The sequence below is a fragment of the Apteryx mantelli genome, chromosome 22, assembly GCF_036417845.1.
Source record: "Apteryx mantelli isolate bAptMan1 chromosome 22, bAptMan1.hap1, whole genome shotgun sequence".
Lineage (NCBI taxonomy): Eukaryota > Metazoa > Chordata > Aves > Apterygiformes > Apterygidae > Apteryx > Apteryx mantelli.
The window spans coordinates 11492946-11519576 of NC_089999.1; the positions used below are offsets into that span (position 1 = coordinate 11492946).

Consider the following 26631-nt stretch of genomic DNA (forward strand, 5'->3'; position numbering starts at 1 on the left):
GTAATATGTATTTAACAATGCACCTGGGATCCTTGGAGATTGAAGATTTTTTATGTGCCAGTAAGATATTTAATGGATTGAAGTAGAATTCGGTTCATGGAGAAGGGAGTGCTGCTCACAGCTTGGATTTTAGCATCAGACCTGGAGAGCAGTTTGTATTGCAGTACACTAACTTTCTTGAAACGTAGTTAAGCTAAATGCAAAGACCAAACCAATTGACACTTCTCTTTTGAGGGCTAAATTTGCGCAAGGAAAAAGGATGAATTTAAAAATGCAGGACATGCAGCTTCCACCTAAGGTTTTTTAAGTGGATGTTTGTTATAGTTAAGGCTATAAAATGTGATTGAAGTTCCTTAGGACTTTTTTAGTGTGGCTGTGTGCAGAACAGCTCTGATGGCTTTTGCTTCATAAGAAAAGGGAATCTTTCTGTAAGCATCAGGCTTTCTCACTGTGGATATCCAATTTAAATATTACCCTTTGCAACTTGAGCTTTGCATGTGTAAATGTATGTGTAATTTTATATGTTTATATGCATTATATGTGTGTATACACACACACACACATATATATACATGTATGTATACACACACATATATATATAACCACTAAGTGCAGTCACTAGAAACAAAATACTCCACCATTTTCAGTGACATACTGCCCAGATGAAATTAAGAGATGGCCAAACATCTGATCCTTGTTATCACTGTAGCAACTGGCCTGTTATCCTCAAGTAAGTACTAGTGTAACTCCGCTGACTTCTGGGGTGGCAAGCTGATATAAAACTGATCTGGGAGAGAAGGGGGTTCACAGCTCCGCTGCTGTGTGGCTAGCAGTTTGGATCAAACCCTCGAGAGCGAGTGGCAGCAGAATGATGCTGCAGAGCTGCTTCTGCAGCAGGCCAGTCCTCTGTTACCCTTTGATTGTGCAGCCTTTCAGCATTTTTCAGAATAAAAACTTCTGCAAGGCTGTTTTACTGTTTCCCCTTGGTGTAGGTCTTCTGGGGCCACAAGTTCAATTTCACTGAGCAAAAACTGTAACACACAAGTGATTAGTTTCTGTTAGTTTGTTTAACTAGCTATAGTTATATTTGTGTTCATTTAATTTCAGGAAAAAGTTGTTGGAGGAGGGACTCCTTCCTGAGACCTTGATGCCTTTTGACTATTGGGTTTTAGGTAAAACCCTTTTAATCACATTCTAGCTAGCAATTTTATCTGTATCGCAAGTAATACGCAAGGATTGTGCCTACACTGCAGTGTTGCTTCTTGCAGCATTTTTTGTCTCTCACTTCCTTTGCTTAGAGTTCATCTCTTCTCTCTGCATACAATTTTTTTTATGTTTAGAAGAACATCTGTCTAAAACTGATTCGTGAAACACAGGAAATATGAAACAAATATAATATCCAAAATCTTTTAACATTTAAAAAAAAATGACAAAATGATTGTCACCTGAGTCAATGGGAAGATTTTGCTCCTGTTTACCAAACCTGAGTTACTACTTGGCTCTTAAGCCATATTTATAACCTAAAGCAAAGGGGAAGTATTTTTGCCTTAAAACTTTAATTTCCTCCATTGAATGGGATAGGTTATATAAACCTATCATTTTAATATTGCACTACTTTCCTTTCCAACGTAAGAAGTCTAACAAAAACTGTAAATCACAGTTTGCTTGCAGGGAGAAATGTAAGGCAGATAAGATGTTTTAGTTTTTTGGGATTCTTCTTCCAAAATAAAATGTCAGAACCTATTTTGATTCAAGAGATGATTTTTAAAGCAAGGAGTCTGACTGGCTACTTTCTGTGTGTTTGATTGCATAAGAATTGTCAGCTGTTCAGGGTTTTTTTAAAAGAGGGGGGAAAAAAAGCTCTTGCAACATTCTGTTTTAAGCTGCCCTCCCACTTGTCTTTACTCTCCTGAAAAAGAACTACAGTTGTTCTTTGGGGCTTTTTAAGGCAGAAAAGATGTCAATAAAGAGAGGCTAGCAGAAAGAATGTACACTTTTTCAAATAGCTTTCCTTCAGACAATTGAAGAGTTTTCCTTTTCTGGTTTAGAGATGTTAGACTGAAGAAAATGAGATGCCATTCTATCTTAGTTACTATACTGAGGGTTTTTTTTAAGTTGTGAGATTTTTAATGTCTTGCATACTGACTATCTGGAGGTTAGGTGCCAGAACAGATGCTTTTTAGTAAGAGAATAGCTTCAGTTAGAATTTTAGGATTAGTGTAGATCTTTTGTATTTCTTCATACTTGGTTTTGCATCTTTCTCTGCAGAGCCAGTTGAGAACATACAACAACAGGTAGCTGCAAGGGGATCTGTAGTTGCTGCCTTTGCTACACTTCAGTTTTGGACAATTTTTGACTGCTATAAAAATTCTAGCAGAAGAAGCAAGTCTTAAGATTCTCATTCAGGATTGAACTGAAGCCTGTATGAAGCTCTACTGCTTCTGGAGCCCAAACAGTGGGCTGAAATGGGAGGGATTGTTTAACAAGCTTTTGTTCTGTTGTTAAAAGTGAGGGATTCTTTTCATTTAAGTGAAAAAAACAGATTTTTGTAGGTGGAAATGTTTTAAACTCTGTCATTATGGGAATTAAATCACTTTCTCCTTTTTAATGCTGTAACGCAGGATAACTGTGATTTGGATTTGGAGAGCTGTTGGATGTTTGCCTGTATCCTTGGAGTATGGAGTAAATGGAGTCTTGATAACCAGAAATGGAGACATTATGCTTTTTGTTTTCATCCTCCTGTTAGATTCTTTTACGTGATTGATCTATGAAATGGCAGAAAATGGAACAGACTGTGACCAGAGACGCATAGGAATGATCAAAGAACAGCACAATGGAAACTTCACAGGTAGGCGGAAAATCACATAATGTTCTCAGCTAGTCAGCTTGGTGTGTACAGCAGCCAGCACAATACTCAAAGGATTTTCTCTTGGTACAGCTTATACCTGAATAATGCGAAGGGAGAAACTGTATCAATCTTGTAAACTTTAATCATCTATAAATCTGAAGTCTAGGGGGTTTATGTTTTGTAGAATAGTTTTAAGATGCGTATTTCCATTTAGCTTCTCTCTCATACTCTCTTCTCCCTTCCGAGTTCTTATTCTGCAGTTCTTATGCACGTGAACCCTATAAAGCTGACTGGGGGTACCACCAGGGGCTGCAACAGGACTGTGAGCTAAAAAGCTAAGCTCGGTTGGCAAATATGTGGCTTTAGAAGTCAGACTATACAGCCCCACCCTTTGGCACTGAAGAGCTAGTGCTTGGTAATAAAAGTACTTGGTAATAAATTTACTCTGGGAGAAATCCAGTTTTAGTTTCCCAATTTCTAGCTTTTATGTTGACATTTAGCTTCACTATAATTTATCGTTTTCAAGGATAAATTACTAACTGAACAATTAATTACTTCATCTTCTGCCTCACATCTGCTTTTCTTACTGGTATGTCTGAAGTAGGCCAAGATTAATGTTTAAGGTTCATGAAAAATAACCTGAGAACATTTTATTAAGAGCCTTGTGTTACTGAATATCTGTATTGTTTGGTATGGTGTAAAAATGATGATCATCTTTGTTTCCTGTCAGCTCTGAGTGTGTCAGTTCCATATTTAATTAAGTTTTGTAACCAAATGTTCTCTCAAGATGTTTGCTGTCTTCCACCATTGTCTTTTATGATCTTTGGGGTTTATGACTTTGTACATTTTTAATAATGTTGAAGCATTCTTATTAGGCATATTAAGAGAAAAGGTAGAAAATAGGAATTTTTAAAGCCAAGAGTGTGACAAGAATCTAAGAGGTACTGGATATGTGTATTTTTGGAACAAATCAAAGCCTTCTACTTAGTCTTAAATCAGTTTGTAGCTCTGAGGGAATGTGGATATTATCCAGTACTTGCCACTGTAGGATTTTTGTGAGTTCATCTAAAGTAACTGATGCTTGCAGCTAAAGAATATGAAATCCAATGGGCCACATGACTAATGAGGTATGCAATTTCTATGTAAATATTAGTATCTGATAAGGCAGCATGTTTCAGTTACTGGAATAAAAGACTGGAGTAATACTGCTTGGGTTACAATACTATAGGGGTTTGGATTAGATTCATATTTTAAAGGCAACAGCTTCATATGAATTTAAGATTTATGAATATTAATACAATGCTTTAAATGTATACAAAACAGAATACATACATTTTGACTTTACATGTAGAAAATAATAAACAGGTTTGATGTGTTTGAATACAAGCATTAGTTTCATTCATATATATATATATATATATATATATATATATAAAAACTGTTTCAAGATCATTTTCTCTTATTTCAGAATTTGTTTTCTTAAAAGTATAAATTTACTACCATTCATTAGCCTGATGACCTTTGAACAAGCCTTTCTGATCCAAAAATGCCTAGGGATTTTTATTAATCTTGACTACATTGTGAACACAAAATAAGAAATGTTTATTAGAAAAACCTTTCTTCTGGACTCGTAGGGTACAATTATTGCTGTTACAGTCATATTGGACATGGAAACTTTACTCATATAACCACATTATTGCAGTTAAAGTAACCAAATGTATAGTGTCAGTCCAGCAAAGGCCCCTCTCATGGGAGCACTTCCTGTCTGGTGGGCTCATTTTGGAGAAACTGAACAGAGTGCCAAGGCTTAACATAGCCTGAGGATCCCGACCAGGAGGATAGATACTATTATCCAGTTACACGGTGACTGAAGTGTATAAAGAGCACATGTAATTCAATCTAGTTCGATTGGAGAAGTCTAAGAATAGTTTTGGAAGAGGACCAAATTCAGAAGTTCAAAATAAACGTGGTCTCTGCAGTGGGTAATGGAGATGTTTGACCTAGTATATTAGCTGATATATAACTAATAGTGCAGTACATTGATAAAGACTAATACATCGCTAGACTACTTGCACCTTGGGCCAGTTAGATTCCTGAATGGTTGTAAGCTACATGGAAGAGAAAAAGACACCGTACCGCCTTTGTTGGGGGTCACCTCTGATTTCTGATGCTCTTGGAGGAAATGCTTTCTTAGGGGTAGAAAAGATAACTGAGAGCTCATAAATTTTCTAGCAAAGCAAACAAATATTGCTGTATTTTGGGGGTAGGTTGGAATCTGAGCTGTCAGCCTGTGCTTTTACATTTCTATTGCTTTTCATTTGCAGATTCTTCTTTGTTGAGTGAACGGAAACGAAGGGACCGAGAAGAGAGGTTGAATATTGTCCTCTGGAGACAACCGCTTGTTACCTTGCAGTATTTTTTCCTGGAAACTCTAATAAACTTGAAGGAATGGACCATAAAGTAAAGATAATTTCTTTAACTACTTCTAAGCATTCTGGGGAAACCCATACTCTGATTCAGTAGATCATTCTGACATCTCACTTTCCCTGATGATTCACAACTTTAAAATTCTTCTGCCAGAAAACATATTCTTTTTGTACCTTAAAGGTGGCTACTGGAACATACCACACTTCCAGCTGTGTACCCAGACCTTCTGCCTAAATTACATAAGTATTAAATACAGAATGGTCTTGATGGAAAAGAATTGCAAACTTCCTTTCCGAAGAGTTGAGTATTCCAATTTGAAAGAATGGGACAGTGTTTAGGGATCCTGAAGGCAAGAGTTACTGTTCTTATTAATTCAGTGTTAAGTACTGATCTTTTAATGTATGCATTAGTGTCACTTAATGATTTTTTCAAATAACTCAGCTAGGGCAGAGTTCAGGATTACGTGGAACTTGCAGTCATGTTTATGAAACTGCAGAGAGGACTTTGCTTCTAAGCTACGTGGTCCATTTCACAGTGGGAAATGATTTATTAAAACACTTTCCCTAAGCATTATTTACAAACTAAATAAAATTGGCTTTTATTCCAGCTAGAACTTACAAATTTCCTAACATCCCCTACTAATGCTGAAATGCAGAGCTATTTCTTAATGCACTAGGCTTGGGAGGGTTTGGAGTGCCAAAAGACAAACATAAGTAAAATCAAATCGACAAGTGAAAAAGCCAAGAGTAGCAATCATCCTAGTGCTTGTGTCAGTAACAGGAAACTTTCACAATTGGGAATGAGCTTACAATCATTTTCACGGTCAGGAGGTAGGATCTAATATCATCATGGGTGATTCCAGCAGTTGGACTGCTCCCTTGCAAAGAGAGCTGAGTTTGGTGATAATGGACTATGTTCCTTGACCCCTCTGGGCTAGATTTGAGGTGCTGACATGTAAGATCCATTGAGAAAAGTATCTGTTTTTCAGTTTTGATTTTTTTTGAAATGATCTGTATGAGAAGTACCAGGCTTATGTAGTGTAGTCTTAATACCCTGCCCTCTACCCCCACTAATTCCCCTCCCCAAAAGACCCTAAACCCTAAATCTCATAATTTTACTACCTACGTTCTTTCATTGTTTCTTATAGAACTGCTTTCTTAGTTTTTATGTTAGCCATATCTGATTATTAGTTTTCTGAAAGCCTCCAAGCATTTACTGAAATATACGGTAGCAATAACATTTGAGGTGTTATTTTAAGCTGACTGTTGCCTGGCTTCCTAGACCTTAGTTTCTGCTACAGGATGCAAGTGCTATCTGTGTTGTGCAGCACATCTGTGTTGCGCAGCACTAGCATGACAATGTATTTACAGAAAATAATACTGACCATATATTAACAGCTATTAAGATGAGACCTCAAATTGACTCATAATGATCTCCTGTGTTCCACTTCATTACATTGTGCTTTAAATGGTGATAATCACTTGAAAATCCAATTCTTATCATACTGGTATAAGCAGCACAGATGTTTTTATACTTAAAGGAAGGTTAGAGTGATTTTCTTTTCAGCTTGCTTAATTGATGAATTTGTGAATGTTTTCCTGTGTGTTATATTTCGCGTATTTCTATCTTTTTCTATTTATTTTCATTTTTTTTTAAATAGATTAAAGTGAAGTTTATAGTTTGTTATTTCATGTCTGGCTTTTTAAAATGATGCTAACTTTTAATAGCATTAGGTGACAGTATAATAGCATTTTCCAGAAAATAATAAAATAAATGCATTTTCTCATCAGCTGTGTACAGCTACATACACATTATGCAGTATTGTTGCAACCTTGTAAAACTAGACAGGTGCAAAAGTAATTGGATCTCAAATTACACAGGAAAACTTTCCTCCCCTTACTGTAGTAGTTTCTGAACGCTTCATAATTAGCTAAAATGTATTTATCAATTTGTCAATACATTTGAGCTGCTAAAAGAAATGCTAATTTCAGCAGATCAAGAGAGCCAAAATAGTGTCAAGATTTGTTCCTCTTACTGTCACGGAGGCCCTACCCAGGAGCGCACGGTTCGAAATCAGCACTTCTGCATTCTGCGCACAGCTCATCCTTTGCCCAGTGACTGCTTTGCACTTTGCATTAACCATGAACGTCATTGAGGGCTCTGTATTTGAAACTGTCTTGGCTGCGGATGCTGAATGTTTGCTTTTAGATTGTATTTGTTTTCCAACAGAGTTGTTTGTTTGTTTGTTTTTAAAAAAGGGGGGAGGGGGATTGGGTGGCTGAACCTTGATTTCACCTGAGTGAAGTATAGATTTTTCCATAAAGAAGAAAGGCTCCCTAGGTCTTTTTTTTTTTTTTTTTTGCGGGGGGGAGGTTTATGCTTTTACAATAGCAAACTTCACAGCTACCCTTGTCACCACTGAGTATATCCACCCAGACCTAGTCTATGGGGATAAATAAGTGGCTTTGAAATGCATGCTAAAATATGAAAAACCCTAACTGCCATTTGTTTTTTAAGATTGTGGCATCGGCGAAGTATCTTGGTGTCTTTTTTACTGATGCTTGCAGTACTTACAGCTACGTATTATGTTGAAGGAACACATCAACAGGTATGAGGTTTTTCAAGTTACTTTCCTTAGTGACTGATACTTCTTGTCCCTCTGTTAAAGTAGATGTACTGGGCATTGAATGGGATCCTACTGAAATTGTAATGTGTCTTTGAGCTCCTGCTAGCTATGGATATTTGTTTTTCATGTTATGACTCCCCTCTCTTGCATGTGGATGAGTTGCATTTTGGAGATGGGTGAAGCTGGGTGTATGGTTTGACCTGTTCTGTTGCATCTGTATGTATTCCACTTCATATCCTTTCCTGAAGAAGTACGTCTCCAATGTTGCAGATCTCCACATCTATTGTTAACAAGCTTTAATAGTAATGCAAGCTCTTCAGGTAAAATAAGGTTAAACTGGGTCATGAGAGAACTTCGTGGTTCCCAAGAAATGTTTCTTCTACTATGGAAGGCTCTCCTGACCATCTGGCACGGGCATCTATTTAGACATAAAATATTTACTCAGGTTCAAATCCTGGTTCTGGCATGGCTGTCTTCCCCCCATTGTCTTCAATGGTTGCTTTAAAAGCTTATTTGTGTTTTGAATTATGTAAAGACTGATGCTTTTGCGTCACTTGAGAAGTGTAGGCCCTTGCCAGAACACAAGGTGATGGTATTGTCTACGCTTCCCTTTCCCCTCCCCATTTCTCCTTGAGTTTCAAATTTTCCCTGAGGCAGGTTACCCATGTTAACCCGGCAGAGCGCCTCTGTGCAACTGCATCGTCTTACCGTTCTGAATCCATAATCAGCAGGTTCCCAGTTTCAGAGATCCCTTCTGTTATGGTATGTCACTGGCTGCCTGAGGATCACGCAGCTTCTCAAACGAGGGTCCTGGCTTCCCAGGACAGGTCTTGAAACGCAGCAGAATGAGTTGCTTCAGCTCATCAGATCCTTGCTCGCTCTGTTATCTGCTTGAGACCTAAGTAGTTCCTGGTGGACAAATAACCTGCTTCCTAAAGACTGCTCTTGTGTTGGTATGGGTTGGTGGTTTGTCAAGGATAAAGGCCAGAGCTTGATTTGCCACTAGATGGCTCTTACAAGCTGGTGTTGAGGCACCCGGCCCCTGAGCGCCCTGGGCTTCGGCTGCCCTGTGCCCAGGCTTGGCAGAGCAGCGCTTCTGAAAAGGTTTCCCTTGAGCCTCCTGGGAACAAACCCCCCAGTATTGATCCTGGATATTTGCTCTATCTCCTTGGAAAACTTGCTGATTCTAAGGCTTGTGGGCTTTTGTTTTGAAAGCGCGCTCACTTTTTTCTGTATGTGTCTGTGCTGTAATTGCAATAAATCGTAAATAGGATCTAGGATTCTGTTTCGGTTATTGTAACCAGGCAACTCTCTGGATTAGTTTGTAGCTTTAATCATTCTTGATTTTTCTCTTTTGTGGCCTTCTTTTTCAGTATGTGCGATATATGGAGAAAAAGTTCTTCTGGTGTGCCTACTGGGTAGGACTGGGCATTCTGTCCTCTGTCGGACTCGGAACAGGTCTTCACACCTTTCTGCTCTATTTGGTAAGGAAACTTTCACCCCCCCCCGTTCTTTCTGAACTGAATATTATAATTCTTGCATTTAGTTTTCCATAAGACCTAAATATTAAGTACTTCTGAATTAAGAAAAAAATACTTAGCGTAATGCATCTGTGCTCTACTGAATGCTGTTTTTCTTCTACACTGTGTAACCTTGTTTTGTAGTTTGTATCCTATGTTTATGTTGAGCAGTGAATAGCAGCCTACTGTTAATCCTCACTTTGAAACAGTGAGTCAAAATCTGCGTTTATTTTAAATAAAACGTTTTCTAATGTGTGCAGCTCAAATGTTTCCATTCAAAAATTTTCAGCATATTCTTTCTTTTGGTAGCCTAAAATGATCATTTTTCTAGCCGAAACCTCTAAATAAGCTGCTATTTTAAAGTTCAGTCTGCATTCATTTTGCTTTAAAAATAATAACAAGGAAAAATGTTTGGCTACAAAGATAAAATAATTTCTGTGTTGCTCTGAATTTGTATTATGTTGTTTATTTCAACTTTGTTAGCTAGGAAAGTCAGGGAAATGTTTGGGTGTGTTTTGCTTTTGGCCATTGGATTAGTTCCTTGTTTATGAAACCACTGTCCTGGATTTAAGAAAAGGCTTTATGGCCACAAAAATAATTAAAACCAGTTTATGCAACAAATGTCATCTTGTATTTGGGACAATTACAGATGTTTACTTCCAGGACTGCTTTAATCATTAACAACACCACAGAAAGCACTACAAGGAAACAAGAAGCTCGTGTTTTTCCATGCAGTAGAGCAATGTCTATTAGATCTAATGACATCTTTATAGATTGCATTCACAGTAGCATTGGACTTACGTCTCTAGTGTAGCTTCTTTCCTGAAGTCTTTGGAGGCAGAAAGTACAGGAGAAAGAAAACTCAACTTCATTCTGTATTAAGAAAAAATTGGCTCTAAACTTTAGCTGTAAGAATTTTATAAATGCTTATTATAAAAACACAAATTTTCTCCCACAGTATAAAATGGAAGGATGAGATTCCTTTCAAAGGAAAAGGGTTAGATATTTGTTAGCAAATCTTAGGATTATAAACCAAACAGTGCATTTCTGGGGTTTTCAGGGGGAAAGGTTAAAGTGTGTAACTGCACACACAAACTCTTGCTTGCCCTTTTCTGATGACCATTGTACATCACCATGATTCAGTATTTTTTAATTCTGCATGCTTGCCATACAAGTGTTAAATTAGATACAGTGGAGGAAAAGTCTTAAATATTGCCAAGCAGAAACATGTTAAATTTATGCATACATACTCTTTTAGACCAAAATAGTGCTGTCAATCTAAGAGATTAAAAATGGAAATTCAGCAGAGTTAATGTCCACAGTGTTTAAACGTTTTGCAAGTAACACTGCATGGTGCATAGGCAGTGGTGGACTGGCAGTCTGCAGATCTTTCTGGCTTGCAGAGACTACATTGTTAGAAGCTGAGGGACAGCAAGAGACCTGGGCTGGGCGGTAGGGCAAATCAATCAAAATGATCTGTCGTGAGCTGAGGAGCCCCACCTCGCGGGAGAGGCAAGCCAGCGTGAATGGATGCCTGAGGTGGAGTCAAGCTCAGAACCTCGTTTTGGGCACTCTGCCAGCCCAGGGTGGGAGTGGGAATTGGGCAGGATGGTATCACGGGCTAGGCAGGGGCACAGGGACAGGAAGAGAAAGCACAGCAACTGCAATCAGGTTTTGCAGAAATCAGTTGATCATGGTTTAAATCAGCAAGCAGGAAACCGTTTAAATAACAGATTTTCATCTTGTTCTGCTTTTTTGAAATTTTCTTAGACTATCAACCAGTGAGAGCCAACTTAAGTCTTCCTCTAATTAAAGAAACCATGTATCTAGGCATCCTCTTCAAAGCAGTTTAGAGAGTTCATCCTACAGTTCTTAATTTTTGCACATGTTGTGTCAGAAATCTAGTAAATAAGAAATGTTGTTCACCATTTCTAAACTGCATTTGAAAGTGAGTTATGCTGCTTTGTGGTACATTGATTTGATGCAGATTAGCAAGTGTTGTCATTTTGTACCGTAGCCTACTGAAGATGATTTTGTCACATAAAGAAGGCTTTAGAAGACACGCAACTTTTTTTTTTTGGGGGGGGGGGGGGAGGTAGAATGAACGGACCTTTCCTTTACTCTGGATTTAAAAATTCAGATGTTTAAATAGTTCCAAATTATTTTAATAGAAAACAAAATTTCATAACATTTCACTTAAGTTTTTCCTGTGGAGTATGTGAATCTAGTGGATATATTTAGGCCATTACCTAACATTTAATATAATTTTCAGTGGATGCACAGGAGAAGCAATAAGTGTACAGTCTTCAAAACATTACATGAAGGAGCATCACCTAAGAGAAGAAACTTAGTTTAATAGTGTTGGTGAAGGTGTTGTGGCCTCTGCACCCTTTCTAACAAAAAGGCTTCCTCAAAGAGCCCATCGTCTTCTAGACCAAACTGAAGTTTATATTAGTGAGCCTCTATTTTTGGTTCATTCAAACCCTTAGCCCCACTTTACAGTGGAGAAGAGGTTATATACTGTAATCTTTTGTTCTAAGACTGGAGAAAATTTAATGGTTGCAAGCATGTGGTGAACGACACTGTCAGTTGAGAGGCAGATAGCATCCCCTGTCTCAGTTCTGACCTGCGTCCTGGAGTTTTCTTGAGCAGATAAAAACGAATCTGGAACACTTTGTCTTACGAAAAAGACAAAATCTAATGAGACTTACCAAAAGTATATGTTGTGTCTTGAATGCTGCTCTTTCAGCATTTAAGTCTTTAAGGCTCCCAGGGTAGTGTTCATTTTCTGTGCTAGACTTGTCATTTATGCTCTGAAGGTAGTTAAACTTGCTAAGTTGATGGCTGCTCTTGGCTTATTCCTTTGTTACGTGAGCAATTAGACTTGTTAAAAATTTGTGTTAGATGCAGCAACAGTGCTCACATACTTTTGGAAGGAAGGTTTGATTAAGGTAGCTAACTTCACAGCTGGAGGCTTGGTTCTCTTTGCAGTTTTATTTCCACAGCGTGATTCTATTTGGATGTTTCAGAGGACTGGAGGTATCTGTATCAAACTTTAACCCATGTAGGCAGAGAAACCTGTGTGAACGTCTAGGCAGCTGTCATTGGTATGAATTCAATACCTGTCACAGAAGACAGTAGTGTCTGCAGAATTCATTGCAACAGCGATGGGGTGTTGGGTTGGGTTGGGTTTGGTTTGGTTTTTTTCCTTTCCCATCAGCCCTTAAGTGCAGTGACCTGTTTCGGTTCTGTGTGTCTGAGAACCTACCTAAATTGTTAAGGCTGTCTTGAGTTTCAGACTGCTCAGCCAGTCTTGCCTTTACAATTTAAAATGGTGGTTCTCTCCATAATGACAATTTTTTGGTTACTTGTATTTTGTCAGGAGTGCTGGTATAGAGAGACAGAGAATAACCCAGTTCCATCAATGATTTAAATAAGTCGTCTTCTGGACAGTTATGTATTTGGAAGTTAAGAAGCAAGGTTTCATACAACTTTGTTATGGTGTTGGGGGGGAGGAACAGAAAAGATAGACTATATTGAATAATTAGAAGGTGTTATGGGATAAAATGTAATAAAACATTACCATCAACATCTACTGTGTGTCAATACAGGAGAAATATATAGCTTTAATATATAACACAGATAAGAATGCTTCTGCTACACTGAGGGAATTCCATAAGGCGGTGAGAGTGGTAAGAAAGAGAAGCAAGGATGCTTTTTTCTTTTTTCTTCTATGCAAGTTTTAGTGATTATCATGAACTGTATATTCCAAGCGATTACGCTTTCTGGGCACTGAATGCGTTTCCGAACGCTGAATGGTTCGTAACTTGGCAGAATACATGTGGCTCTGTAGCCACTAGATGGCACTGGGAGTGTAAAAACGCAAGTTTATTCCCCTAACAGAGCGTTGCCATTTTAAGTACCAGAGCTGTTAATATTCTCGCCAATACAGCTATAGCAGCAGTATGTATATGTAATATGCTATCGATGTAGTATCAATATACTACAGTATATATAGCGTATTATCATGTGCAGTATATTATCAATTAAGTCTTTAATATCTCCTCAGTTTAAGAATGACGTGTGGAAGGGAGCATAACTTCAGACAGTTTTTAAGAGTAGTTAAGAGCAATTTTTAAGAGTAAATTATTTCAGAATAGTATTCTAGGTTTAGCCCATCTGGTAGCAATGCAATTAGGAGCTCTCCAGCTTGCAAAAAGAGGATTTTAAAATTAATTTTATTTGTTAATTGTGCAATAGCTGCCTCTGAAAGTAGAAATGCCACAGAATAAGTGGGCATCTCACTATAGTAACTCTTACATGAATGTATATCTACTTTGCATGCTCCATATACCTTAATTACATGTCCTCATTATGATAAAACTTATTCTTCTATTGACTCAAAGAAATTGAAAGCTAAAAAATCCTCTTCTGCCTTAGGGTCTGGATTTATAGGCACTAGAGAATAGAGTTTCAGTAAGTGCTTTAAAATTGCTCATAATTAATTGCTCATTCTGAACCTGTATGCCCAGTGCGATGATTGGGATGCGATTACCTGCGTGGAGAACAAGCTCTCAGCCCACCCGTGTGCGCCGCCCGTCCTGTTGATGCTTGCGGTAGCATCTCCGAGTGCGGGACCACGGGTGGGAATGGCGAGCGTGCAGGCACCTGCTCATACAGTGTGCCCGGGCTGCTTCGGCTCTGATACAGGTGCATCTTTTTTCGATGGAGCCCTCGATGTAGTGCCTACAAATGTATTCATATCAGCCTATTTGTAAGTACAGCCCATTAGCTGGGCAAATCAGCACTAGGAATAGTTATGCAATAGATCCAGTATAAGAATGACTCTGGATGTTTTCTTTCCCTGGCTGGTTAGCTGTTTTTCCAGTGTTGAACACAGTTATTCGTCTGAATCCTTCAGAGCCTCTCATGCCTGTTGCTTTTTGGAGTGGCATGAACTCAACTTCCAAGAGAGATCCTGGGCTTAGCTGAGTGGAGAACATTTGGAAGTGGCAGTTTTGCTTGAAGTAGGTTTTGCAATCTAAACCAACCTCAATTTGGGGGAATGGTACCGCCCCTAGTTGATAGTGTGTCTGATTTGGATTTTGTTGGTCACTGGATGCATCTGGATGCTGGATACATCTTGGAGTAGGAGGCAGAAGTTAACTTTGTTAGTTCGATCACAGGCTTTTTATTACTATTTCTGCAACTCAAAAACTTCCTATATGTTAGAAAGGGTCTGAACACTGTCTGCTGCGCTGGTTCCTAATTTAATGCTACTTCCTTAGTTTTAGCCATCAGTAAATGTAAAATTTGACATGGCTTTTTGGGAAACGATTCTCTCACTTGCCCCAAAGTGGCACCGAGCTTAAGAGTTGGCACAGAGTAGGTCTTCAACGCAGAAATATGGAAGCAGGCCGCTCTTCCAAGAACCCTTTTTATTCAGACACCTTTCAAAACAAGTCTGCTGGCTTATTTTCCCAAAGTCCGTTAAAGGTTTTCCAGAATTCTTCAAAAACAGCACTATAAAAATAGTAATCACGATGTGGTTCTGCAGGAAATAAAAGTATTATGATTAACAACTCTAAATACTGGTTTTAGCCGCATGCAGCTTTTTTTTTTGTTTTTTTTCCTAGTCCTGAGATGTTTCCTCTTAGATTGGTGGCATATTAAAATACAAATGGCATGAATCACCTAACTGGCAGAAAATAACTGAGGATAACTTGTCGCAAATTCGTTGCGTTGGTCCCTCGCGGAGAGCCCTGGCCGCTGGTGCGAAGCGGCAGGGGATGAGCGAGCGGCGGCAGGGGATGAGCGAGCGGCGGCAGGGGATGAGCGAGCGGCGGCAGCGAGCTCCGGCGGCGCGGGGGACGCTAGGTGGAGCGCTCGCTCGGGGCGCGCTGCCGTTGCCACCGCCGTGTCGCGCGCTACACGCTGCCTCGTGATTTGGTTTCAGTTCAGCTCTGGCAAATGGATGGCAAAAGCTGCGAGCGAGGCGAACAGAACCCGCTAATGCCTGTCAAAGTCTTGTGCGAGAAACGGGTAATAAATACCCCTTCTGCTTATGATCTGTTTTGTAATCCCTGATGTTAGGGGATGAATGGAAGCAAATTCCTTGCCGGTCAAAAGTGCAGAGCTAGCCTTGGCTGTTTGCGTTTGCTTGTGTTTTTGTTTTTTAAATATGAATCTCCGCTTGCTCCCAGAGCCAAGTGGAGCAACTGCTGAAGAGGTCTCCGCTGGGAGCCTGATTAGGGAAGAGCTCGAGCAGGAAACATGCGGTACAACAGGAACGGCTTGTGTGCGGAGGTCAAAAAAGTTTGAATTTTTTCAGCAGTGTAACGCGTGGGGTTTGTCACTGAATCCTTCCTGGAGCGCTCTAGAGCGGAGGGAGAGAGAGCAGAGCAATAAACTCAGGCGGTGAAAAAGAACAGAAAACTGCCTTTAAAGAGAAGTGAATAGAAAAGTCAGTGTCACTTTTGACAGCTCTGGGTTTAGAAAGGCATTTTGGGTTCAGCTGGGCTTGAGGGTTCGACGTCTCGCTTTTGTTCTGAATTGGTTGCAGGGTTTGGCTTTGGTGAGAGGTCACGCTGGCCTCCCCAAAGCGTGCTAGCTAGCGGCTGAAATGAGTCGCGTTTTGGCCCCATGTGAACTGAGTTTAGGTTAGGAGCTGCCGGTTTAAAATCCAGACACCTTGTGCAATAATGAGCCCGTTAACTTCTCCAAAAAATGTTGTCAATGTAAATCATTGAAAAAAAAACAACCCCCCCCCCCCTTTTCCAGCCAGGACTAGTGAAAACTTTTTTTAAAGCAAATGCGATTCCTTTGTAATTATCTAGTTCCAGGTGCTGAGCTTGTAAGGAGACTCGTGATAAAATTACTCAAGTGGTTTAAAAAAAAAAAGTCATAAGGCTCACTCCAGTTTTCTGAACTATGCATAATAATTTGGAAATCCACAGAACTTGTTCTCATTTTTTTTTTTTCCATTTATTTGTGACTTTAATCCAGGAGTATTTTCCTCAGTGATTATCAGCTTCAGGAGTTTTGCCCTTTTCACGTGGATCATTCAAAGTGAATATGAATAATCCAGAAAATGACAGGTTCCTTGAGCAAAGGAAAATGTGGGAAACAAAAGCGGAGCTGCCCTCAGGCAGGTGGGAGCGCTGCACCCTCCCTGCCCCTTCCTGGCTTGGGATCTCTCTGCGAAGGGAGGTGTTCGTTGCCAGTCCGTATCCTCCTTCACATGTCAACTCACAAGCCTAAAACAAATCAAATAAAGAACAGTTGGGACTAATATCTATGATCAGCTTACTGCTATTGAGTTGCTAAGATAGTTGAAAGAAAAACACATGGTGGGTGCAGAAGACAGAAATTTGTTCTAAAATGAGTTGAAATGGAGCCTGTCTGTATGAGGACTGTTTGTGGCTCTTACTCTTTCATTTGTCTGCTTCATGCCTTTAAACCTACTTCCTCTGTCTCCTAAGGTTTTTACAATGAGCTGAAACATCCTGGAATACTTGAATCAACATATAACTTAAAGAAATCACTTTTGCTTGCCTTGATGGGAGCTCCTGCCTAGCATTCACATGGTTCTGCTCTGCTCTTTATTGATAATGCCCTGACGAGCTGGAAGGGTCCCATGGGTTAACCATGCAGGGCTGCCAGATTAAGTATGTAACCTGGGTGTTTCTTAAATCTTCTGGTGGCTTCTTTGTATTTAAAAAACATGAGACTAAAAATGATATTTTCAAGGAAAAAAAGTTCATTTAGAGTCTAAGTCCCTTTAAGTGCATTCATTGTTGTTTTATGTGTCAAATACCAGTAGGTATATACAGAGAATGAAACCAGTGCCTCTGGTTTACATCCTGTTGGATTAAACTGGAGGCAATAATCTCTTCGACTGCTGCAGCCGAGCCTGTGAGCGAGTGTGAGCTGAGCTCCAAGGCCCCATTCAGTCTGGTGGGTTACATGAATCAAAACCGATGGTGGTCTAAGCTCTGCTGGGTGCGAGCCTGGGAAGTGCAAAGCAGACGCCACCAGTGCGGCTGTCCTGCTACGAGGGTGGTAATCGCTGGCAGAGGGGCCGGTGGGACAGCTGGAAGCAATAACCTCCTGTATTGCCCCACCATGAATTGCTGGACCTCATGAGTCAGAGCCCTGCACGGTGTGACTGCGAGCTCCATATATGGCCCTCGATGCTGCAGAAAGTGTGTACGTCAGAGGCTTGGACGGTTTATCTAAAGCTGGAGCTGTGGTAATAAACAGCTAATGAGAAGCACCTACATCTGTGCAGGGTTAGCCACCTTAGTTTGACTTTCGAAAAGTCTGAAAAAAAAAGATGTATTCATATTTAAGCTGTATTGAGCAGCTTGGCCAGCAGTAGTGATCGGAACTTGAACCAAACTGAGAAGTTGGTAAGATGTTTAGTACACTGTCGTCTTCCTTTTAAAGTCTGATGGCCTTTATCTTTCAGATGTCGACACCTTGTTTTCATAATCTGCTCTTGGTATCCTCATCACTGATTCTGTCGCATAACTCTACTGGGAGGCCACGTTATATTCTCTCCCCACTTGCTGCCGTGGAGTCTCTGCTCTGTTTTCAAGTGCAGCCTGAACATTCACATCACTGCTTTCATGAACAGGCTGGAAGTAATGATAACAGGGCAAGACGAACTCTTAATTAGAGGCATTAAAGCCAGTCATCGCTACTAGTGTCCATTTGAATAGATGCTGTGATTTATTTCTCAGTAATAATAAGCTGGTGGCCAGGGTAAGGGCCAGGAGAGGATGCTGACAGATTATTTTTGTCCTCTGCCAGCCCCAGAGTACAAAATTAGATTCTTCCAGTTGTCTTTTCCTGACCTGAGTCTGTTTGACTGCTCCTATAGAAAATAGCCTGGGCATAGCCTTATAAAACGTCTGCTTTGCACGTTGCTCCTCAAAGTAGCAACGTGGGCCTGTTGAGCATTTGGTGACACCACGTGCCAGCTCCCCTGGTGACTCTGGTTCAGTCATATTCAGAGCTTGTTGCTCATCGCTTGGAATTTCCACCAGCTTTGCATGGTGGGGGAAGACTTGACTGAAGTGGGAATAGATGCTTGCTAGCAGACACATGATTGTAAAATTAATACCTAGTTTGAAATGCCACGGTGGTGTGCTAAAACTAGCCCCAGCCATTTGATGCATGTTTGTGTCACTTGAGGATGCTCTAGGTACAGGCTCCGTCTTCATTCGGAGCCACCATTTTGCAACCTGTACTGCATACCAGACACTATATAAAATCACGAGACACTTTAATCTCTCATAACACAGACGGACTAGATTGTCGTATTTACCAGCCACCTCCAGATCCAGCTTTTTCCTTTTAATCACGGAGCAGTTTTCTCTGGGTAGTTGTCCACTGCTCCTGAAGATAAAGAGGTGCTGTAAGTTGGTGTTTCTTTCTTGAGAGGTGTAATGACTTCATAGATAAGTATGAGATGAGTCGCAGCCTGGAGGAACACTTGCAGGATGTTTCCCATGAGAAGCAAGCGTTTGGTTTTCTGATTTATCTTAATCAAATATAGAATGACTTGTTTTCCCCCCTGTGGAAGGGCTGAGTCTTGAACCCGGTGTAAAAAGTTCTGTCCATGGAGGAAAAGAGTTTTTTAGTGCATTAAGCTCAGCGGTGAGTTCAGTGCTGGCAGACGTATCACTTTTCTTTGTGAAATACTTCTAAATTAGAGCCAGTCTAAAATTATATCTTTCCCAAATATAAGATGTTAAAATTAGATGTAGTTGTTCTAGTGCTAGTATCACTTCAGTGGGATGAATGTTATGTGAAGGGGTATGTGAAGAAACAACATTTGATATAGAGTTTGTTTACAGCTATAATTTTTTTCAGTCTAGATGCACAAAATGATTAATAATGTGAAAATATCATTTGTTTTTAAATAGATATTCAATCACTTTTCCTTTTTTGTGTTACAATTATTATACATACTGACATGTTCTTAAGGATTTTGCTTAACTTTATTTTTACATGTGCCTGCTGATTCTTTTTCTACTTTCACTAATGATTTTCAAAGCATGATTTATAAAATTCCAAGCATAATCTATAAATAAAAAATTATGCTTTCTAGAAATTTCAGAGTACAGCACTTAAAGCAGCTCGCTTCTAAGGATTAACTGTGTGTGGATTCTGAGGTGGATGGCTTTGAGTCTCTGAACTAAAAATTCACTGACGGCCTCTGAGTTCAAGAGTTCAAGGATGCCTTCTATAAGATATTAGGGTTGTGTAGATAGGGATTTCCAAACCCCCCTAAATTACTGTTGCCAAAAAGCAGATTTACGTTGAGTTGTTCTTGATGACCAGCTCTTGTCTCGTTTGATTTGTAAATTGTACAGATATTTCTAACAAATCGCATTCCAGCCTAACCACAGGCTCCTGCTGGTCGTCAGTCGTGGCAAGCAAATGTTCCTCGCCCGAGTCAGCACAACATTTCTCAATTTCTTCTGTGCTCGCCCTTGTTAGTGCCTCCTGCGATTAAACGGGAAAAAAAAAGTCATCACAGGAGGGTGAGGGAAAGACAGTTGGTGTTCAGGATCTTACACGCCTTGAATTTCAACAGCTCTTCCTGGTTTAGCGAGCAGAGTGCCTACTAAACTGGCTGGTTTTAGTGTTTGTTGTCTGGCATGACGGGGTTTGAAGCGGTTCTGCCAATGCCCTTTTTAAAGGTAGAGCTGCAGCAAGGCTCGAGGTGGGGATGCCTTAGCGTTTTCCTCGAGTGGTTGAAATAAACTGAGCAAAGAGGGGAGACACTCCAACGGTGAGTATTTACGGTGGCTCCAAGCAGAGCAGGAGAGTGAGGTGGGGGGAGGTGTTGTTTGCAAAGAGGATTGAAGAGTTATCTGCGACTTGGGCCTTCTGACTCGGGAGGAGCGTGAGGAAACCACCTGAGCGTATATCGGCTGGGATTTTCCGGAGGTGTCACCGAGCTCCCGTCTGAAGTTCCTTCCCTGTTCCCCTCCCAGTTAAACCATCTTTATTGCTAAATATAAAGCAAAATGGCACTTCTCTTATGAAACACCCAGAGACCCTCCCACTCCTTTTTTTTTTTCCCTCCCCCCCCCCCCATTGCGACCATGGTCCTATTTAGCCAACTATTGTTTTGTGAGGTGCTTGGTAACCACGGCTTTGTGAAAGTATAATGTTCTGCACAAGCTTTTGGGGCCGAACTAGAACAAAAGCAGATGTCAGGAACGTACTGCGCGGGCTGCCAAGTTGCGAGATGGTGTCCGGCCGACGCGCGGGACAGCTGGGCTCCACTGCGCGAGGACACGCGATGACTCCGCTCTCTTCTGGCTGGCTCCGAGTTCTCCCACTCCACACTTCATCACTCTAAACGAACCGTTTATGTTTTATTTCTTATTCCAGTTAAAATGTGGCTTCTGTGGGTTCCATAACTCCAACTTTTTTTCCGTTCTAGAATTGTTTACATTGCAGTGGAAGAATTATGTTCAATTGGCTTAATCTTCAGGTGGCTTGTTGGCCGTTTACAGCTGCTTTGCAAAATGCCTTTTTTTCCATTGGCTGCTACTTGCTGTAAAAATTTTTCCTTTTGCAGACATTTGTCGGGCCTGGGGGAGAGCCCTTTGAATAGAAGGGCCTGTTTTGAGACTATTAAGCCATTTCGAGGATGCCAACAGCAAGAGAAACTGTTTGTGGCCGGCGGCTCCTGCAAAGCAGGAGGGGATCGCTGTTCGGCAGCGGTGGCCGATAGGCGTTTTGCAATTGCTTGCTGGGCTAAAAATGAGGTCCTCCTCTCCTGGGAGCGCACAGTCCTCCTTACGCGGCCCGCGTGCGGTTCGAAAAGAAATGCTGGTAGCACTATCACTGAAACCGTGCAAGGGCGTGGGGGCCTTGCTACGGCAGCAATTCTGCGCCTCTCCTACTATTATAAAACTGAAACTAACAGTCTCCCGTCACAGCTGGCTGTAGTTGTGCTGTAGCGTGGTAGGTCTTCTGAATTTTGTGGAACTGAAACGTCGTACTTCTTGATTCGCGCGCCGTATCTCTCGCTCCCGTGGCGACAATCTCGCCCTCGCCCTCCCGGGACCATAGGAAATGGTCGTTTACAGCTCGCGTACGTGGGGATTTCCTCCATGCAAATCTCTCGTTCGAGAGAATTTTGTTGCCGGTATTTCTGCAGCTGGAAACTGTAGCTTGAGGAAGATGGCTTGAGAGATGTGTTTTTATCCCACGTTAGCTATTGGATCAGGAGACAGGGGGAAGGAGCGGGGGAGAGAATTAAATCCCCTTGAAGCTTTAGACTGTGGTGGAGAAAGAGGTTCCCAGGTTTGCCATAAATGTACTCTGCAATTTCAGGAAAGTCTCTCTTTGCCTCTGCCCCCTATGACTGAAGTGGGAATACATTATTTAGAGATGAAGCTGTTTGGGGCAGGCACGGTCTTAAGTACTTACCATAAGTACTAAAAAGGAGTCCATTGCCATTGGGACCTATGGAAGGGTCTATAGTATAAGTTATTAGTCATTTTTTCATTCATCTGTTCTTTGTTTTCCCTTCCATGTGAAATTCACTCTTTGTGTATCAACTTCTGGATCTCCCTTTTTTTAGTTTTACTTTAATGAACCTTTGATTTTTTTTTAAGAGAGGTTGTGCCTAATTTATCATGTCAATGTGCTGCATCATATATCTTCATATAAATCCAAAATATTTCTCAATGCACTTTGAATTAAGATCCTATAAAGTAACACAGAATAAATAAGAGTTTGCTTGGTATCAGAGCAGCTTGTCTGTTACCAATTGTGCGTGACAGATTAATAGCTTTATTTTGAATTGTTTACATATGACAACAGTAGTCACAGCTGTCATACAGAAAAATATAACTTTTTTCAACACTCTAATTTCACCGCCATTAAATAAATTGCGGTATCAATGTCATTAGGTAAATCCAGTGCTCTGGTCTCTTCAGAGAGACCGGGAACATTGACAAGAGTGAACCCGACTAAAAGCCTCTTCCTGGTAAGCCTAGAAAAGGCAACGAAGCTGCACCTTTTGTGTGAGATGTGCCATAGCGTTTCCCCCGTTAACTGGCGAACGAAGCCTGCAGGCGCTTCTCAAAGCATCTCGAGCTCCTGCGAGTCCAAGGAAGCTCTGGCCGTCTTGTGCAGGGGAATGGCAGTGTTGAGGTCTCTCATACTTTCTCTTTCCTTCATTATTCTGTGCAATAAACTTAGCTTTGATTTGGGGGTGGAGGGGAGGGTGTCAGGCTGCCTTACTGGTCTAATAAACTGTGACTCATTTGAAGGGAAAAAACATAAAAGAAAATTGTTGACAGTGTGTTTCCCAAGATGACAACAAAATGCACCAAATAATTAATAGCAGAAGTTAAAGTCTGAGCAATTTTTGCCCTGCACGTAAAGAAAATTTTATAATTTATTTAAATCTGCAACTTTATGAAAATAGCTTAGTTCAACTCAGTACTTTTTCCACCCCATCAATGTTGCTTAACCTTTTGTTATGTGATTTCTTTTTTAGCTACAACATCTAGTCCTCAAGCTAGAGACTATTTGAATTGTTTGACTTTTTTTGTATTAAAATAATGGCAATTCTTCCAGGCTTTTTAAGTGTGTAGCACTTCAGTTCTTGTACAGACTTTTTGATGGTGTGTTTGTTGTTCTGTTTTTTTTTTTGAGGTCTGTCCCAAAAATCTTTTAATGCAAAATGGAGCATATACATAATTCACTTACATGGCATTTAAACAACGCTTAAGTTTTGATTTACATTTCAAACAACCTTTAGCAAACAGCAGAAAGGTCCCTTTCTTATATATGTGGAACAACTGACATGGATTAAGCAACATTCTGAGGGATTACTGTTTCTCTGATTGTGGGAGAAAGAGCCAAAAGTTATGAAGGACCATTGTAAGATGTTGTGAGGTCTCAGCCATTCAAAACTTCTTTTAACATAGAGCTTAAACATCTCCATCCTCTAAAAACAACAGCAGGGAAAACACCTGCTCTAATAAAACTGAAGGTCATAAATATCTTGAGGAGAATATCTTAAAGTTTTAAACATCCTCTTTTTTGTTAGGAAGTAAGGATTCTTATTTTTCCTTGACAACCTCATGTTACTGTGACAACGGCAGAGGAAAAGCTGAAAGACTCCATTTTTAATTGATCACAAGGAGGGTTTTTTTTGTTTTGTTTTTTAAGAGCATGAATAGTTAAAATTGTGCTTCCAAGGATCCAAAAAAGTCAATTTTACATGTATAATAACATCAGTAATGGCTGAAGTAAGAAACACTAAATTTTAACCTAGGTTCCTTGCATCAGAGACAAACGTGCTTTTAATTCTTGTTTAAACTAACATTAAATGTATATGAAATTACTTGTGTTTTTTCAGGGTCCACACATTGCATCAGTTACTCTTGCTGCATATGAATGTAATTCAGTTAATTTTCCTGAGCCACCTTACCCGGATCAAATTATCTGCCCTGATGAGGAGGAGATTGAAGGATCCATCTCTTTATGGGCTATCATCTCAAAAGTCAGGCTGGAGGCCTGCATGTGGGTAAGGTTTGGTTTATAAAACTTACACAATCTTAATTTATGCATTTCATTTCTGTGTTCAGCAATACACAAAAATTGCTGAAATTAGTAAAATAATGACGGTCTACACTGCTAACAATAATACGTATATTTGCAATATGAAGGTAGTTTCCTGATCAACCTTGTCTATACTCATCCTATATACTTTTAATATCCTTTAAAAGGAAGTAATAAATATTAGTAGGCCATCTTTTATCAGCTGCAGAGACACTTTTTCTAGAGGGTAGTAGGAAACACTCATGTGCTTCGAGGTTCTTAACACAAAAGGTAACTTCCAGAAAGGGTGTCTGCATCCCGAGTGATGTTGCAACTCTCAGGTCTTATGCTGCATGCAGTTGAGTAGTAAATAATTTCAAAAACTTCGAAGTTTGCTGTTACTCATGTGAAGTTGCTGTTACTCGTATGAAGGATTCAGAACCTAATATCACAACTGCGACATTTGTCTGGGTTGCATCAATAGATTGGATTAAATACAGTGTACATTGCACACTTTTACCTTTTTTAATATAGCTTACTTCTATTTCTCTGCCTGTTTCCATCATGGAAAATTTTTCACTTAAAACAGGGAAAGCAGGTTAACTTTAAAGAAGTGAATTAGGACAGATTAGGACAGATTGTCATTAGAACTTTCTTTCTATTTTACTTTCTTTGTGGAGCTTTTTATAGAAGTTTCATTTTTTTGGAGGATTTCAGTCAGCTAATTTTTTTTTTTTTTCATATTGTATAGATTTTGGATTGCAGTTTACACAGATGCATCTGCTAAGAACTGTATGCCAAATTGGTGTGATTTTACTACTGACTTCCTGTTCTGACTGATGATTTAATTGTTAAATTCTTGGTTGTCCAATTCAAATGTGCAGGGAGGAAATTCTGAAAGTACATGGTATCTGATGTCTGCTGCTTTACTTCTGGGTACCTTCTAATATTATGAAAAGATAAATGAAGACAACTTTGGTCATTGCAACTTCTAAAACTCTCGGCAGCTCTATCTCCTACAAAAATTATGTTTGTTATACACATTACAGACTTGAGTAACATATGCCAGTACCAAAGCCAAAGTATTAACAGAGAAAGCAGACTTACAGCCATCTCCAGAAGCAAAGTACTTTTTTTTTTTTTCTTTTTTTTCTTAATTCACTTTTTCTAATTAGAGGACAGAGTTGCCTGAATGCTTGGTAAGTAGATAGAGATAACTGACTTTGTTGGGTACAAGTATTTATAAGACCATAAATGCAAACTCCTTTATTTCCCTCCTGTTATCCCTCTGCTTAAGTTTGTTTAATGAAGACTGGAGTAATAAAAATGGCATTTACATTTAGATTTCTGGAGTTGCAAAATAAAAATGTAACTTATGGTAAACATCCATTGCTTAATCTTTGGCATCTAAAATAACTGAACTCTGAGAATTAAGTAGTTTAGGAATGAATTAATACAATTGCAAGCATTGCAAGCCTGTATCTTTCTAAGCAGTAATGAGCCTCGCGGGAGAACAAACTGTACCTTCCCTCTTGCATTTGAGCTGCATTTGTTGGTTCAGGCTGGGGAAAAGAGAGGGGAATATGACCAAGCCAGACTGTTTTGTATTCTTGCCCCCATTCTTTCCTCTCGCCTTCGAATTCACTGTCAGCTACCTTTTCACCGAACTCTGTCTCCACCAGCGTTTCCCTTGGGAGCATCCTCTGTCTACCAGTGGTGTCTAGTGTAATGTTATGCTTTCTTGGAATGTTTCATGAGTACATAAACATTGCTGGCTAATTTCCTGTAAGCCAAATCAAGTTGGCAACTGCTGCTGCTTCTTCCAGTATGTTTCTTTTGTCCTAATTCCAGTTCACATTTATGGAAGCTGTTGAAGAAACTTCCCCTTGCTTCTCTCACTCCTAAAGCAAATGTCCACTTATTGAAAAGCAGCAGTGACTTCCAGAAAGCAAAGCAAATGATAACTGATTTTTGCAACTCAATATGTTACTAAAAGATTTTGATTTGAATTAATTTTCACCTTTCAAATTGAAATCAGGCATAAGTTAATTCCTAGTCTATGTATGGTTAAATCAACTCACAAAAGCTTTTTTTAATGTAACCAGCAACTTCTAATTGGATCTAAAATCTGAATTTATCATGATAATCACTGGATAGACTGCAAAAGAAAAAGAATTATTAGGTATATATAGAAGTGCTCCTGATGCAGCACATGGAGCCCTGTGGGGAGCTGCTGCAATAGCACCGATGTCCTGTTTCCTCTAGATTTGTGAAGTGAAATTATGGTGAGAAGCTCCAGAGTGAAATCTAGCCAATCTCCTCGATTGTTTGAAAGGAGACAGGAGGGTGGTAGTAATGTAAGTTTTCATGTGCAAGGTTGAAAGCAGAACGGTCCCAGCAGGGACTTGCAGATCTCTGGCTGTAAAGCTGCCCAGGCTAAGTATCCTACAAGGTCTGAATGCAGGGATTTATCTGCACAAGGGGTTTGATTCAGATTGCAAAAACATTAGTGGCTGTTTCAGCCAACTTAAACCAGGTACAGTTTTTTTCCAGAGATTAAAGTCATTACTAGTCCCCTGCATGTCAGTGATAGCCATTTTTGTTGATAATGAGTGTTACTAGGA

The 26631-nt window shown here is 39.9% G+C and overlaps 1 protein-coding gene across 5 annotated transcripts in view; it reads left to right on the top strand.

Moving 5' to 3' along the window:
- Positions 1 to 26631, top strand: part of VMP1 (vacuole membrane protein 1) — a 69639-nt gene that overhangs the window by 6208 nt on the left and 36800 nt on the right. For 3 of the 5 annotated variants that reach the window (XM_067309454.1, XM_067309455.1, XM_067309457.1), the window contains 6 exons: positions 1108 to 1172; positions 2747 to 2848; positions 5173 to 5308; positions 7793 to 7883; positions 9275 to 9385; positions 23826 to 23993. In XM_067309454.1, coding sequence (XP_067165555.1) covers positions 2773 to 2848; positions 5173 to 5308; positions 7793 to 7883; positions 9275 to 9385; positions 23826 to 23993 — 582 coding nt within the window. In that variant the 5' untranslated portion in view covers positions 1108 to 1172; positions 2747 to 2772. The remainder of the gene's footprint in view (positions 1 to 1107; positions 1173 to 2746; positions 2849 to 5172; positions 5309 to 7792; positions 7884 to 9274; positions 9386 to 23825; positions 23994 to 26631) is intronic. The other 2 variants (XM_067309456.1, XM_067309459.1) reach the window with 1 other exon arrangement.